Raw genomic sequence first — 15,965 nt, forward strand, 5'->3', positions numbered from 1 at the left:
AGCCTCCAAGAGCAGCTCAGGCCTCTGTGCCACTCCGTGTACTGTGCTGAGCACCTAACAGCTACCTCGGCTATGAGCCCATCACACAGATGAGAAAACTGGCGGAGGCTGAGCCACTGGGCTGTGAACACCTATGACTCCTCATGGTCAAGTCTTGGGCCTGGTGCTTAAGAACACTTAAAAATGCAAGCACACACGTGCGCACACACGTGCCTATACACACGCGTGCACACAATGCCTTGTCACCACCTGCTTTGCCTCCACACGTGACCACACGTGTCTCTGACATACGGAAGTTCCTAGAAACACAGAACCAAAAGCAGAGTTTATTTCGGTGCACAGCAATCTCTTGGAAAAAATAACGTACTACGCGAAAACTGCGTACGGACGGCAATCTACGCGCAGCAGAACAAACTCCTACTTCCAATCCGGGCTCCCGTGAGCTTTTGGAAAAGTCAGCCAGCGCCCAGGCATGAGGTCACTCAGCTTCGCTCCGACGCGGGGAGATGCTCCGAGAAGCGGGCCCCGCCCCCGCAGGCCGAGGCCCCGGCTGGGCGACCTTCTCTGCGAGTGACCCGGCGAGCTCGCTCCCTCCGGGCCCGCACGCCTGCCTCTGCCCGGTGCCTGTTCCTGGCAGGGCTCGCGCAGGGATTTCCTGCCCCAGCGGCTGGGAAGGAAAGTCCTTGTGGAATCCCGAAGAATTCCAAGCGTCCACTGCCGGGGGGTGGGGGGGCGGGCAGGCGGTGCTGGCAGCTCAGTCCTTCCTGAAGCGGTCACCTCCCTGGCCACTCAGGGCCTGGAGCCAGGGGGACAGCCACACCCTGGGACTCTAGCCCTGAGCGGCTGCAGGGTCACAGGCCTGGGACGTGGCCTCAGGGAGGAAGCTTCGGTGGGAGGGGTTACGGACCCCACCTGGGCCCTCCAGCTCCAAGCCAGGGCTGTCTTCTCCCCCTTGACCTCTAGGTAGCCCAGACCTCCCAGGTGCTGCCCACAGGTGACAGGTGACAGGTGACCGAGATGATCAGGGCTGGGCTCCCTCCCTCCAGCCACGGCCCAGCAGGGGTGGGGTGGGTGCAAGACTCCCTTTGCAGAGGGTTCCGTTGGCGCAGCCCCAAGGAGGCAAAGCCCTCCCCTCCTCCACGTTCTCAGCCTGCCAGACTTGAGCTCCACGGTTGTATAGGGGAAGGTGTGACCCCCACCCCCACCCCATCCTGGGACAGAGGCCTGGGGTCAGGATGGGGTCCTAAGGATGGCCAAGGTGGGGGAAGTCCCTAGACAGACTCGAGGCCACTCACTGGCCAAGGGTCCCTTCTCTCAACTGGACACAAAGTCACACCGGGCATCTCAGAGATGGGTCCCTGCTCTCCCCAGGAGACCCACATCCAGAGGAGAGAAGGGGGGCTGGGGTGCGGTGGGGACTGGCCCCATGTGCTCTGATCCTGCCCCAGAGAACAGCCAGGCAGCGCCAGGAGACCAGGAGTGCCTGGGGTGGGGGTGGGAGGCGTCCCTGCAGGGAGGGTGGGGCCCGCCCCTCCCACCTTTGTTCCCTAGAGCTGCCAGGGCCTGCACAGCCCCCTTCCTGGCCAGCTGGGGCTGGGGGCTCACCTCCTGCGCCTGCCTGCTCCGGGGAGGGGCGTCCAGCACGAATGCAGGCAGTGGCTGTGCAGTATCTGGGCCAGTTTGAGACCCTCCCCCCCGGGGGGGGGCATTGTTTACACCATGCTCACAGGGCACAGTGGAACGGGATCAGGACTGGTTGGGACCCCCCCCTCCCCCCCCCCCGCCGCTGCTGCCCTCCACAGGCACACAGGACTCTGCAGGGGGAGGGCGGGGGGCACACACCTCGGGAGAGGGAGGCTCAAGGGGGTTGAGGTCAAGGTTACAAAGCAAGCGCAGGATCAAGGTCAGACAGCTTCCTGCCATGGCTCCTGGGGCGGGGTGGGGGGACCCCCAGGGAGCCTGGAAATGCCTCCTGGGGGAGGCTGACCATGTCCCACCTCTCCTTCCACTCCCAGAACACCAGGGCTCCCACCGGGTCCCACCCACCCCCAACCAGGATGCAGAACAGAGCTGGGCTCCGCACAAACACAGCTGTTCTGCTCCAGCGCCCGCGGCTCAAGCCCCACCACCTGTCTCACCTGACGCCCTGAGGGCCTGGTCCTGACCCCTCACCCTCCTGCCCCCAGGCCCCCGTGGGTGACATCACTCACAAGGCGATGCTTCTGCAGGGAACGGGGGACACATAGACAGGTGGGTCCATGGGGTCCAGACAGGGAAACCGAGGCCCGCGAGAAGCGACATGCTCGGGTCATAAACTGCTCAGTCTCAGGGTTGGCCAGAACCAGAGCCTGCTGGGCTCTGCCCGCCCCAGCGCCCCTGCCTGCCCTCCCGGCCCAGGCCCAGGGCTCTGCCCGCCCCTGCACCCCTGCCTGCCTCCCGGCCCAGGCCCAGGGCTCTGCCCGCCCCTGCACCCCTGCCTGCCTCCCGGCCCAGGCCCAGGGCTCTGCCCGCCCCTGCACCCCTGCCTGCCCTCCCGGCCCAGGCCCAGGGCTCTGCCCACCCCTGCACCCCTGCCTGCCCTCCCGGCCCAGGCCCAGGGCTCTGCCCGCCCCTGCACCCCTGCCTGCCCTCCCGGCCCAGGCCCAGGGCTCTGCCTGCCCCTGCACCCCTGCCTGCCCTCCCGGCCCAGGCCCAGGGAACCTGTGGCCGCAGGGGAGGGTGGGGCAAAGCCGGGAGCGGCCCACCGGAGGTGCCTGACCCTGTATCTTCTGGCATTCTGTCACTGCCAACGGTCACTCAGGTATCCAGGAAACGGCCTCCATTGCTAAGAGACAGGTGTCCGGCAGGATGGGGTGAGGCAGAGGGGAGTGGACCCAGGGAGCAGGGGTTCTGGGTCTCGTCAGGGGGGTGGGGTCTTGTCTCATCAACCGCGAGCAGGACAGGAGCAAGCAAGGTCCACACCCAGCCCCGAGCCCGGCGCCTTCCTACCGCCAAGTATTTTGGGGACCTGTGGTTGCCAAGCAACGGCTGCTGGTTGCCATGGGAACGCCCCCTTCTTCTGGGGCCCGCGGGGCTTCCCCTGCACCTGCTCACGGCTTAGCCATCAGCGGGGCAGGGGGGAGGGATTCGGAAGCTCAGCCCCTACCCCTGCAGGGATCCACCCAGACAACACTCAGGCTCAAAACCCCAGAACCTGAGCGCAGGCAGAGACCAGAGTCCAAGGTCTTCATTAGAGAGGGTGCGGAAGCCAGGGGCTCGTTAGCTCTGTCTGTGTCTCCGCTCCCTCTGCTAACCACCACCTCCCGGCCTTCCAGGCCTGCCCTGCCCAGCCCCGCCCGGCCCAGCCCCGCCCGCCCGGAGTTCACTATAACTGGAAGGAATCTGACCCGTCTCTGCGCCTGGCCCTTTCCAGCCTGTCCTGCACACAGGGGTGTGCTCCTGCCAGGCCTGCCACGACCTAGCTTGCTCCTGGCCGCCCTTCCGTGCCTCAGTTTCCCCTCCCGTAAGCGAGCGTGGCCGTGGCACCGCCCTGCAGAGTGCCAGGCAGACATGAGGGTGGGCACAGGGGCCGGCAGTCATTACCAGACACCCTAGAGGGACTCTGCTGTGTGTGGTGGGGACTGCGGGTGGCAGCGATGGCAGGGCTGCACACTGTTGCCCACGTCCCAGCCTGCTCCGCCCCTGCCCCTGTGTTCCCTGTACCCCGTGACCCCGCACAGAGCAGCCCAGGTGAGGCCCATGGACCGGGCATCCAGCAGTGGCCAGCTGGGAGGGCCAGGTGGCCTCAGGGGTGCACCCAGCTGCACACTGGCTCATCTCACACCGTCCTTGTGAGTGCCCACCCCGGGCACCCAGCCCTGCTGGGTGCTCTGAGAGGACCTGGCCAACCCCACCAGGTGCAGCAGCCAAGTTTGGCTATACCGCCCCCCGAGTCAGGCAGTGTCTCTCAGAGGTCACCCCCTGCACGAACAGCCCCCTGAGCCCACCACCGCCTTCTGTGTGCCCCCAGCGCCGGGACAGGCACGCAAACTCCCGACCCTGGGGGCTGGCCGCCGCCGGCCTCCCTGCTTCCTGGGCTCCTCGCCGGCCGGTGCCTCCCTTTCCGTTCATTTCTCTGACACCTGCTCCGTGTCATCCACGTCACCTCCCCCACGAGCCACCCTGCCCCCGCCGCCGGCCCAGTGCCAACTTGCCACGCCGTCCCCGCCCCGCGGCCCCGCCCGGTTTGATCTCGGGCGTGTGTCACCCATGAAATGACGGGGCTCCTGCCCTGTTTACAGTTAGGTTCTTCATCTCCCAGCAACGGCGAGACCTTCCTGGGTGTCGGCGCAGGAGGGCCCGGCGCCACCTGCTGGTGCTGGCGCCCCAACGCAGAGTCCAGGGAGCAGGCCCCACGCCTAGCTGGGGGCCAAGTTCCTGCCCCGTTCCTGCCCCCTCCCGAGGCATCTGAGTACCTGACCTCTGGGAGATGAGCCACGCCCTCCACCCCGCCCCGCAAGACTCCCGGCAGCTGCGAATGAGCGTATTTGGAAGAGGGGTCTCTGAGACTGTGACCCAAAGACTGGCATTCGTAGCAGCAGGGAGAACCGGACAGACCCACAGACGCAGCCGGGGGAGGGTGCAGGCCACATCCGGGGCGGTGAGCCTAGGAGACAAGGAGCAATCTGGATCGCCGACTGTCGGCAGACGCGGACGGAAGGGGCTCTCCTGCGGTTCTGGGGGGTGTCCGGCCTTGCTGAGGCCTGGGCTTCGGCCCGCGGCCTCTATGCTGTGACCGCGTGGCTTCTGCTGTGCAGGGCTGCCCGGTTTGTGGGGCTTTGTGACAGCAGCCACGGGGCACCGTGCCACAGACGAGACTCCCAAAGCCACCCTCCTCACCCCCGGCGGCCTCCCTCCTCTCTGCACCCACCCAGTCCCCACACACAGAAGACAGCCCCTCCCTTGCCAACCCCCTGTCACGCCGGCCAGGCCTGGGAACGGACACAGACCCCCCTGTGCTACGCTCGGACGTTCAGACACCAAGGGACTGCGGCGCCTGGGAAACACGGGGGGGCGGGGGGCTTCGGGGAGGGGAGCGGGGGCGGTTCCTCCAGGTGCCCGGGGCCACCTGTGAGCTGGGACAGCCAATCTCAGCGCCAAATTCCCAGCCCCCGGAGGCGCAACAGGCGAGGTCATTCGGGTCGCCAGCCGCCCCCTGGCCAGTCCTGTGACCCTGGACTAGTCACCGGGCCTCTCCCAGCCTGCCTGGTGGCCGCACCTGCCCACGGGGAGGGGCCATCGCTGACGTCACCTGGAGCTCACACGCACACTCAGAGGTGACGGATCAGGCATGGAACGGACTCAGGACGAGCGGGCTCCAGCGCCACGGCCTGGGGAGGTCACTTCCCTCTTGGCCTCGCTTCCTGGTCCGACCCACGGTGGAGCTGAGTGAAAATCGGAGGCCGCCCCTCTCTGGCATCAGTCTCCCAGGGGCTCCCCACTGTCTAGAACCAGAGCCAGTGCCCCGGCTCCGCCCACTTGCCTGCTGGCACCCGGGCCGCTGAGTCACCCCTACCCTGAGGGTGGCCTGGAGCTGGTGACTGGCTTCTGACCGACAGGGCACACAGAGGGGAGCTGGGGTCACTGCCCAGGTCTGCACCCCCTGGGGCTTCTGCCCTGTTCGGTTTCTTCTGCACCCCCCCCCCCCCGTCTCCACCTGCTCCACGGGCAGCCTTGCTGAGGCCTATGTGGCCAAGAACAGCCGGAGGGTCTTGGCTGACGGTCCCAGACGCACTGAGGCCCTGGGTCCACACTGCAGCCTGCCCATTGCATGGGAGGGTGCTGGAAGGCAGATGCACCTGTCACGTCTCCACTGAGTGGCCCCAAAATCCTGAGAGATCTGGGGCAGAGGCAGCCGGGCCCAGCCCCGGCACGGGACAGGCCAGGCTCAGGCGCTGGGGTCGGCCTTGCCCTGCCCCCAAGCCCCCTGCAGCCACGCAGCCCCCTGTCCCTGGCTGCACTCACATCCACCCCGTCTCTGCAGAGCTCAGCCCCCACCAAGCCGGCACGCGGCCCCCAGACTTGGGCAGGGCTGGTGCTGCTGCCCATCTGTGTGCAACACAAAAAGTGACCCATGGGACACAGTGGACCCCACCTGTGACCCAGCCCCGCCTCCTGCTCCCTCTGGGCCTCGCTCTTGCTCTCCCTGGGTTTTCTCTGGAGCATCCATGCATGTCCACTCCACATGGGGCAGCCCCCGATGGCCACTTCAGAGGCCCACCCAGGCCCAGTGTGGCCCTGACCAGGGGCATGCAAAGATGAGCGCCCCCGGGAGCCCCTCCCCGCCCCTGAGCAGCACACACTGACGACATGGATGCCAGGGACACGAGGTCACCCTGGCTGGGGACAGGGACACAGAGCCGGACCCTGGGGGCTCGTCCCTGGCTCCAGTGGCTCCATATCGGGCACTTGCGCCCCCTGGCGGCCAGTGCAAGCCCTGCAGCCCCAGGCAGGAATCCCAGAAAACAAAACACACCTTTGTTTGGGTGTTGTCAAGGTAGCGGCTCTCCCCTACCCCAAGGGGGCAAAGGACCACCATGCCCAGGCTCCAGGGGATAATGCGGGGACCTCATAAACCTCCCTCGACCCTCCGGCTCCTTCTGCTGGCCTGGGGTGTCCAGGTCACTCACCCGGCCTCCTCAACCCAGCCAGGGCATTGACTGCTGGCCTGGCTTCCAAGTGGGCACCTGGAGGCTCCCCCAAGGCCAGGCTCGCCCCAGGTCCCAGGTGAACCGTGCAGGGCCGTCTCCAGCTCGGCACTACCCCAGTCCTCGGTTCCCCCGGAGTTCAGGCTGTGCCCGGCCCGGGAGCGGTTTCAGGGCAGCACTGGGGCAGTGTGTGTGCAGTGGGTCACACCTGGACACCAGCCCGCCTCACAAAGCCAAAGACCCCGCTCTGCTTCTCCCTGCACCCCCTCCACGCCAAGGAGGGGAGCCTGGCCTAGTCGGTGGGAACCAGGGTGACGGATGCTGGACCGCTGGCCCCGCGGGACCCCTTGCCTATCAGACTGGCACGTCCGCCCCTCCGCGTGCCGGGGGCCCGCGTGTTGCTGGGAGACTGCTTGTTGTCCCAGCTGCTCCAATGTCTTCCCTGACACCTCCCCAGCGACCCCGCTGAGCCCCAGGAAGTGTGTGTGTGCGCGCGCGCGCGCGTGAGCCTGTGCCTGTGTGTGTGTGCGCGCCCCGCTGCAGGTCCAGAGACAGGGGCCCGCATGGGAGAGGCGCGGGTAGAGGTCCCCCAGGATCTCGGGGTTTCATTCCCAAAGCTGACCCCAAAGGAGGGCTGAACCCAGGCCCAGGAGGCCGGAACCCCCGCCACCGCCTCTGGCCTCTGTCCACCTCCAGAGCCCTGGGCCAGCCCCCGCCTGCTTCCCGGCCTCAGTTTCCCAACCGCATCCGGAGGGGCTGGACACGGAACTGCGTAAGCGCGCGCTCTGCGTGGCCTCGGCGCCGCGGGTGCGGCGTGGGCGGGGGCGGGCGGTCCTCCCTCCACCCAACCCCCGCGGCCGGGCGGGCACTCACCGGGCAATCCACCATCATCCTCAGCCGCCGCAGCGCATCGCCGGCCCCAGGGCGGGGCCCGGGGGTCGCAGAGGCCGCTCGCCTCGGCCCGCGCGCGGCGCAGGGGGGCGCCCGGCTGCGGCGCTCATGGCGCGGCCTCCCGTCCGCGCCGGGCCCGGGGCTCCGCGGCGCTGGCCGCCGCCCGGGCCGCCGCCGCCCGCGCCGCTCCCATTGTCTGCGCCGCGCCGCGCTGCGCTGCCGGCCGCTCGGGCCCCGCCGCTCGGTTCCGCCCGCCCGGGCTGCGGGCGCTCGGCCGGGGTGGGCGGGGACTGTGCCGGCCCCGCCCCGCCCCGCCCGCAGGTGCGAGGCGCGGGCCCCGCCGCGCGCGTGCGCGAGCTCGGGGACGCGCTCGAGCCTCGCTCGCTCGGGCGCACGCGGCTGGACAGCCTCGGGGCGGCGAGACCTGGAGACCACCGCCGGGCGCGGACGCGGGGCCCGCGCGGGCCCACGCACGGCGCGTGCACGTGACCTCCCCGTGCGCACGCGCCACGCACCGACGACTTGGGTGGGCGGGTCTCGCGTGGCCCTCCCCCCAGCCGGCTGCTCCGCGCTCCGCACCCGCCACGACCCACCTGGGGTCGCCCGCATCCCCGCCAGGTGGGGGCGAGAGTCGCAGCCACGCCGGTGCGCTCTCGCCTGCCACCAGGAGCCCCGAAGCCACCTGCAGGACTCGGTTTGTTGGCATCAGTGGACGCTGGGTCCCTGCAAGGGGAAAGTCGGGTTGCTTCTCTCCCCGCCCCCACACACAAGGTCCAGCCTGTCCCTGGCTGTGGTGCGGCTGGGTGGGAGCCTGGGAGGAGGGGACCCGGCTGCTGGGCTGGGCGCTGGGGGGAGGGGTGGTCATCGATCCGGTCGCGTGTTGTACACTAGCAGAGGCGCCAGCGCCCAGGCCGCACCTGCACCCCAAGTGACCTTGCTCAGCTGAGCGTTGGGGGCCGGGACCCCTCTCTGCGCAGTCGCTGGCCCTGCTGCTGACCAGAGCCTTGTCGGGTACTGAGGCCGCCCTTGTTGGACCCCGGCTGCGCCCGACGCCTCCATCTCCTTGCTTTGTCCCCCAGCCCTGCTGGGGTGGAGCCCCTGACCCATCTCACTGGAGGAGGCTGGCGCTTTGAGCTGCCTGCCCGCCCCAGGGCTGTGCCGTGGTCCAGCTGGGGGCCGGGACCCAGCGCCGCTGACCCCAGAGGAGTTGCACAGGAGCTCTGAGAAGGTGGCCTCTGAGGATGGCCCCGAGAGAAGTCTGCTGTGCTTGGGCTCGTGGAGGGGGTGTCCCCGGGGGAGGAAGTGTCCAGGAGGCTGGAGATGGGGGTGGGGTCCCCTTGGGGAGGACTCCGAATGCCAGGCAAGGACGGGGGTCACTCAGGTCTGGGGACAGGGGAGCCCAACCAAGTCGTCTTTTTTTTTTTTTTTTTTTTTTTTAAGATTTATTTATTTATTTGAAAGGCAGAGAGAGAGAGAGAGAGAGAGAGGTCTTCCATCCGCTTGCTCACTCCCCAGATGACCACAATGGCTGGAGCTGTGCCCATCAGGAGCCAGGAGCTTCTTCCAGGTCTCCCACACAGGTGCAGAGGTCCAAGGACTTGGGCCATCTTCTGCTGCTCTCCCAGGCCACAGTAGAGAGCTGGATCAGAAGAGGAGCAGCCAGGACCAGAACCAGCGCCCATATGGGATGCTGGCATGGCAGGCGGCGGCTTTACCCGCTACACCACAGCGCCGGCCCCCCGGGTGGACTTTATTTTTAAATTTATTTTCATTTTATTTGAAAGAAAGACATCGAGACCTTCTATCTGCTGGCCACCCCCAAACGCCCACAGCAGCTGGGGCTGGGCCAGGCCAACACAGGAGCCCAGGACTCCACCCAGGTCTGCGAGGGTGGCGGGCGCCTGCTGCCTTCCAGGGGCGTGCACTTAGCAGGAAGCTGGAGCTGGAGAAGAGCTGAGGCTTGAACCCAGGCACTCTGCCAGGGGGTGCAGGAGTCCCGATAGGGGGCAGCGTAGCCCCTGTGCCAAACGCCTGCCACAGCCTCCCGGAGCTGCAGGGAGCGTGGTGGACATGTCGTCCACCCCAGCCAAGCCTGGGCCCTGAGCTCCGCCAGGGACGAGGCCGCCTCACGGTCCACCCGGGCACTGCGGGGGGCTGCTGGCCCCCTCCAGGCTGGGCCTGCTGCGTGCGTGGCCACAGCTGGCTACCTGTGACAGCAGTCCCACAAGGTTGGGTACCCAGATGCCTCCCAGCACCAGGCTCTGACCTACCCAGCATCCCACAGGCACCAGGACTGCCCCCAAACCATGTGCTTTCAGCTGTGTGACGTTCACACAGTTGTTCAACAAACATCCCTGGAGTGCTTCTGGGGTGTCAGGTACCAGGGTGGAGCTCACTGCCTGGGGCACAGGGTGGACAGGCCTTGCAGGTGGTGACACAGGGACGAGGAAGGTTGAGGGGGCAGTGGGGAGGCCTCCACTCTGGAGGGAGCACTCATCAAGGCAGGCTTCCTGGAGGAGGTGATGCCAGGAGTGAGTCCCCCGGCATTGGCCTGCTAGTGGGATGGGCAGGTCTGGCCTGTGGGCAGTGTGACCGTGAGTGACTATGAGTGACCGGTTGGACTGGAATTCACAGGGAGGGACAGAGGGCCTGGGAGACTAAGCATGGGCGTTAACTGTGCATTTTCTTAATTTTGTCTGTTTCTTAAAGAGGGGCCTCTGCATTTTTTTTTAAAGATTCATTTCTTTGAAAAGCTGAGTTACAGAGAGAGAGGACTTCCACCTGCTGGGTCACTCCTCAGATGGCTACAACAGCCAGGGCTGGGCCAGACTGGAGCCAGGAGCCTCTTCCTGGTCTCCCACGCGGGTGCAGGGCCCCAGCACCCGGGCATCCTCCACTGCTTTCCCAGGCCACAGCAGAGAGCTGGATCGGAAGAGGAGCAGCCGGGACTCGAACCGGCGCCCATACGGGATGGCGGCACTGCCAGGGGGCCTCTGCAATTTTAGGGGCTTCAGAGTCCATACAACTTAGGTCTTCCATGACGAGCTTGGTTGCTCTATGCTCAGATCCAATTCTGCCAGACAGGGCTGGAGGGCTCCCAGCTGGGCCGTGTCCTGGGCCACCATCTGAAGCGCCTGGAACGCAGTTTGGTTCCAGGGTTGGGTTCTGTGTCATCACAGGACGTTGTCCCCAGGGGCTTAGGCCAGGGCTGAGACCCCCCACCCCCGCTGGTCTGGGAGAGGCGGGGCAGGGGCCAGGGCTGAGCCCCCCCCCCCCCCGCTGGTGTGGGAGAGGCGGGGCAGGGGCCAGGGCTGAGACCCCCCCCCACTGGTGTGGGAGAGGCGGGGCAGGGGCCAGGGCTGAGACCCCCCCCCCACTGGTGTGGGAGAGGCGGGGCAGGGGCCAGGGCTGAGAGCCCCCCCCTCGCCACTGGTGTGGGAGAGGCGGGGCAGGGGCCAGGGCTGAGAGACCCCCCCACACACTGCTGGTGTGGGAGAGGCGGGGCAGGGGCCAGGGCTGAGAGACCCCCCCTCGCTGCTGGTGTGGGAGAGGCGGGGCAGGGGCCAGGGCTTAGACACCCCCCCCCCGCTGGTGTGGGAGAGGCGGGGCAGGGGCCAGGGCTGAGAGACACCCCCCGCTGGTGTGGGAGAGGCGGGGCAGAGGTCAGGGCTGAGAGCCCCCCCCCCCCCCCGTTGGTTTGAGAGAGGTGGGCAGGGGCCAGGGCTGGGCTGCAGTGAGCTGGGAGTAGCCTTGGAGCCGGCAGGATGCGTTTTGCCTGGGACTCAGGCCACCTCCCCCTGGGGCCTTCCCTGGACAGCTCCAGATGCCGCCCCCTGAAGCCAGGGCCTGCTTCCTCTGCACGGCCGGTGTCGCAGGCCCTGCCTCCCTGGGCCAGACTGGGACAGCCCTGGCCGGGTTCCCGGCCAGGAACACAGACGACGTGGCTCAATTCTCATCCCTCTGCCCAGGACGCTCCCGGGGGCTCTTCCTGACTCCGGTCCCCTCCAGCCCAGGCTGGGTCCTCGCACTGGCCACTCTTCTACCCACGGTACTGGAACCTATTGCCGCTTGATGGCTGAAACCCACGCAGCTTGAGCGGTGGGCTCAGGGCCGGCCCCAGCCTTGCGAGGCGGGGGTTACCTGCCCACTCTGGGAACTACCTGAATCCCACCAACTCCGCCCAGGGGCGTGGGCACCAGGCCAGCAAAGCCCCTGACCCAGGCGCACCTCCCGGGTCCCTCTGAGTGCGGCCTGCGGTGGGCTGCAGGGCTTCTGTTGTCAGCCGGCCCCGCTGCCCAGGAGCCCACACCACCAGGTGACCCAGGACCTAGGAGGGCTGACGGACCCATCCCTGGGGCTCCCAGGGACGACAGCTCCCACAGGGCTCCCAGGCTCTGCTCCCTTGGAGCAGTGAAAGTCCACCTGTAGCACCAGCCAGCTTCAGCCCAGGTCTCCGGGAGGAACCGTACTCTGGCTGGTCGCGCTTGGAATCCAGTCTGACCCCGAAGAACAGGCAGGCTCAGGGAGAAAGCTGCCCCAGGGCACAGGGGCGGAGGGGGCTGGCTGGCTCTGGGGGCCGGGGTGAGGAGTTGGCTCCCTGGTCCCAGGACCCCTGCATCAAGAGAAGGGGGCCTGGGCATTGTCAGAGTGACCAGGGTGTGAACGTGCAGCTTCAAGGGTGGCGGGGTCTCCGGGCCCACCCCGCAGGGCGTCTGCCGGGCTGTGAGGCCTGTGGGGCCCTCTGCTTTTAATCGCCACTGTCACCTCCCCCGTCTGACTATTTGTGGGCTCCCCCGTTACTGTGTGACCACCCTTGACCGTTTACCTGGGCGCTGCACGTCCAGTTTCGGGCTGGATTCCCCCGGCAGCCTGGGAGGGAGCCTGTGGCTGGACGAGGGCAGCACCGGTGGGTGCAGCGGCTGCTGGGCTTCGGAGACCCGTCCACGGCAGCCCCGCCCTGCTGTCGGCTCCCGAGCCAGCTGGCGTCCTCGTCCAGCGTGGAGAAGCAGCTCAGCGTCAGGCTGGGTGGCTGGGACTTCTGTCACCCCCCCGGTCCCCGGGGGCATCTCCTTGGTCGGCTCGGGAGGCTCTCCCTGTGCCAGGCCACCGTCATGCCACGGGCTTTGCTAGGACAGCCATGTGACCCCGGCTGTAATAGAAGCTGCCTTTGCCGTGTGCCACCAAGGCAGTGGGAGACGCCCGTCTCGTAGGGGAGCTCTGGCGGGGTTCTGGGTGGTGTCTGGGGTGAATGGCAGCCACCAGGTGCCCCGAGGTCTCTGGAGATGCCGTGTCTACACAGAGGCGACGTGCTGGCTGCTGGCCTCCATCCCGCGTGTGTTCTCCCAGCAGGAGTGGCCCTGGGTGGGGGTGACGCTGAGGTGCTGGCTGGGGCTCGGGGGGACCCCAGGAATGGCTGCAGGATCACGGGTGAAGACGTAGCAGCACAAAGCCCTCGGCCCACTCCTGGAAGTGCCGGACGCAGTGGGTGTAGCTGGCGAGGTCAACCCCGCTGTTCACCACTGCCCAAGCAGAGGTCACTCAGGGCTGACCCCCGGGGTCCCACAAGCCTAGGACCAACATCCCAGGTGTTGTGGAAATGTTCCCTTTGCTTAGTGCCAGACGGTGCTGCGAGACACTCTCGTTGTCTCGAATCTTCGTAAGCGTGCCCATTATATAGGCAGGAACACTGAGGATCTGATATAAGCGAGTAGCCCAGAGTCAGGTGCGTGGCAGAATCAAGGGAAGGTGTGTTATGCTGGAAGCTGGGGCTCAGGGCCGGAAGTGGGAGACGCGGCCACACTCCCAGCCCGCAGCTGATGGGACAAAGGAGCCTGCTGACCCCAGGCGGGCCTCTCGGGCCCAGGGGAAGTTACCAGGGCATAGCTTCTCAAGGAACAGCCAGGAGGGGTCAGCAGGGGGCCCCCAACAAAGACCCCTGGGCTTCTCATCTGTTGGGCCCCCGGGTCCCATATGCAGGCCCTGTGTCTCCCCCAAACCAAAAACTCCGAAAGCTCAGGAGCCCCTCACAGCCCACCCAGCCACTGCGCACTCCAGCCGTCAGGTCGGCGCTGGTGCATTGCTGCACAAGTCTGTGGTCGGCGGTTGTTCTTCCTGGCTTTACGCTGGCCAAGTTCTCTGGGCTGCCCCGAGGGTGGAGGCAAGCAAGGCAGGGCAGACCTAGCCCCGAGGCCCTGTGGTCTCTGTCCACCCCATCCCAGCGGTGGGGCAGATCCAGCCTCGTGGTGGTGCTGATCTGGGTGACAGGTGAGGGCGGACAGGAGAGACCTCCGGGACTTCAACATAGAGTGACAGGAAGCCAGAGGGGAGGAAGTGGGAGACAGGCCAGCAGGTGCACTGGACCCCTTTCTCCTTGGAGACCGTTAAGTGGACTGAACCAGGAACTTCGAACCCAAAGTGTGCCCAGAAACCACCGGGCAAGCCAAAGGAAGAATAAAACCAGCCTGGCTTGGGCTCCAGCGGGGGCCCCAGGACAGGGGCAGGTGGGGGGAAGGGGTCACATCTGGATGCAGGGAGCCGGGGCGGATGTGGGGGGCGGACACTCATCCCTCAGTAACACCCAGGGTCCCAGGAGAAATGCATTCATTCTTTCCAAGGGCAGCACCCCCAGCTGACTTGGGACCTCCCACCAGGCCACCTCCCGGTACCACTACCCATGAATCTCTGGGGGTCGAGAAACATCCGAACTGCACCAGCCACGGCAGCACCTTTGGAGGGGGAGGCAGGCCGCCGAAGCTGGAGCCCACACTGAGGCCCCACTCCTGCCGGGGGCAGACGCCGTCCAGCTGCTCGGCCGTGAGCTCCGAGGGCAGGGCCGGGGTCGGGGTTCACGTTGTCTCCCGGTGACTGCACACAGCAGGGGGCAGTGCACGGTGCTGGGTGTGAGGATGGAGGAGGGGAAGGAAGGAGCCGAGACCCCGCTGGGTCCGGGTGTCTCCTCTGTGAGCAGGGTTGCGGGCCGATGCCCCGGCTCCTCCCTCCCGTCGTTCCGTGACCTGCGGGGCCCCGGGTGCCAGGTCTGTGCCCGACGCTCGGGGACACAGCCGTGTGCGTGTGGAGCTGACTCGGGCAGGGTTGAATGAGGGAACTGAGCCCCAGCCTGGGGCAGACTCAGTGGGGAGCAGGTGCCTGGGTCACAGGTCCTGCACATGTCTGGCGGCTCAGGAGCAGCTGGGCGGGGCCTGGGCAGGTGGAGGAGGCGTGGCATCTTGGTCTGCAATCCCTTTCTGGGCCTTTCTTCTCACTGAGCCTCAGTTTACCTGTCTGTGAAAGGAGGGAATGCACATGTCGGCTCCCCGTGAACTTGGTCTTGTTCTCCGAGAAAGACAGAGAAGTGGTCCGTCTTCCCTCTGGTGCCCGGGGAGCGCGGAGGTTTGAGTTCATGGAGGGGAAGTGGACACACCCCTGGGCTGAGGTCCCCAGCGTGGTTACTGGCAGAGCTGGGCTGGGAGCCCTCGGGCCCTGCACGTGCCCAGCCCCTGCACGGTGCGCCCCACGACCGAGCCGGCCCTGGGAGCCCTGCGTGGGCCGGGTGGCAGAGGTCCAGACCTTTCCTCTCCAAGGGCTGGGGTGGGGTCTGCAGAGCCCCTGTGGGGCTGGTGGGGTGGGGGCAGCAGAGTGACCCCCTCTAAGGGCCTCGCCCTCCTTCCCTGGGGGAGAAACTTGTGTCAGGAGCAGGAGCCAGCAGGCCCAGTCCAGACCCGGACCTTGCTTTTGCCTTTGTTCCCTGGGTGGGTGGAGCCCACGTCTCAGCCCATCCGCCCAGGGTTCCACCCCAGATTTTCAAAAACAGCTTTATTCTCAATTTTTAAATTTAATTTTTATTATTTATTTGCAAAGCAGAGTTACAGAAAGAGAGAGGGAGAGAGGGATAGAGAGAGGGAGAGGTCGTCCATGCCTGGTTCACTCCCCCAATGGCCGCAACATCTGGGGCTGGACCAGGCTGCAGTCAGGAGCTTTGAACCCCATCAGGGTCTCCCACGTGGGTGCAGGGCCCAAGCACTGGGCCGTCCTCCGCTGCCTTCCCAGGTGCGTCAGCAGGGAGCTGGATCAGAAGTGGAGCAGCCAGGACCTGAACTGGCGCCCATGCGGGATGCTGGCGTTGCAGGCAGTGGCCACAATCCCCGTGCCTCTAATCTACAGTTTTGACTTCATACGGGAACCTCAGGCAGAGGTGGCAGACTCCTTCAGTGCCTGCCGGGCTGTGGCTAGGAGAGCCCTGTGGGGGTCCCTGGCATGTTTGCGGGGGTGGGGCTTCCTCCCGGCGTCACCCTGAGCAGTCCTCCCTGGGGCTCCACATCGCTGTCATGAGAGCCATGTGCAGCTGCCCCAGACACAGGGGTTTACCGATGGCAGGGCTCAGCAGGCTCC

General features: G+C 66.6%; 1 protein-coding gene across 1 annotated transcript in view; it reads right to left on the minus strand.

The window, feature by feature from the left end:
* The window catches only part of RALGDS (ral guanine nucleotide dissociation stimulator), a 39,448-nt gene extending 31,387 nt beyond the window's left edge, over positions 1-8,061 (minus strand). Inside the window, exon 1 of the mRNA XM_070066641.1 lies at positions 7,560-8,061. Coding sequence (XP_069922742.1) covers positions 7,560-7,577 — 18 coding nt within the window. The 5' untranslated portion in view covers positions 7,578-8,061. The remainder of the gene's footprint in view (positions 1-7,559) is intronic.
* Between the last annotated feature and the right edge of the window lie 7,904 nt (positions 8,062-15,965).

This window comes from Oryctolagus cuniculus, chromosome 1 (genome assembly GCF_964237555.1).
Source record: "Oryctolagus cuniculus chromosome 1, mOryCun1.1, whole genome shotgun sequence".
Lineage (NCBI taxonomy): Eukaryota > Metazoa > Chordata > Mammalia > Lagomorpha > Leporidae > Oryctolagus > Oryctolagus cuniculus.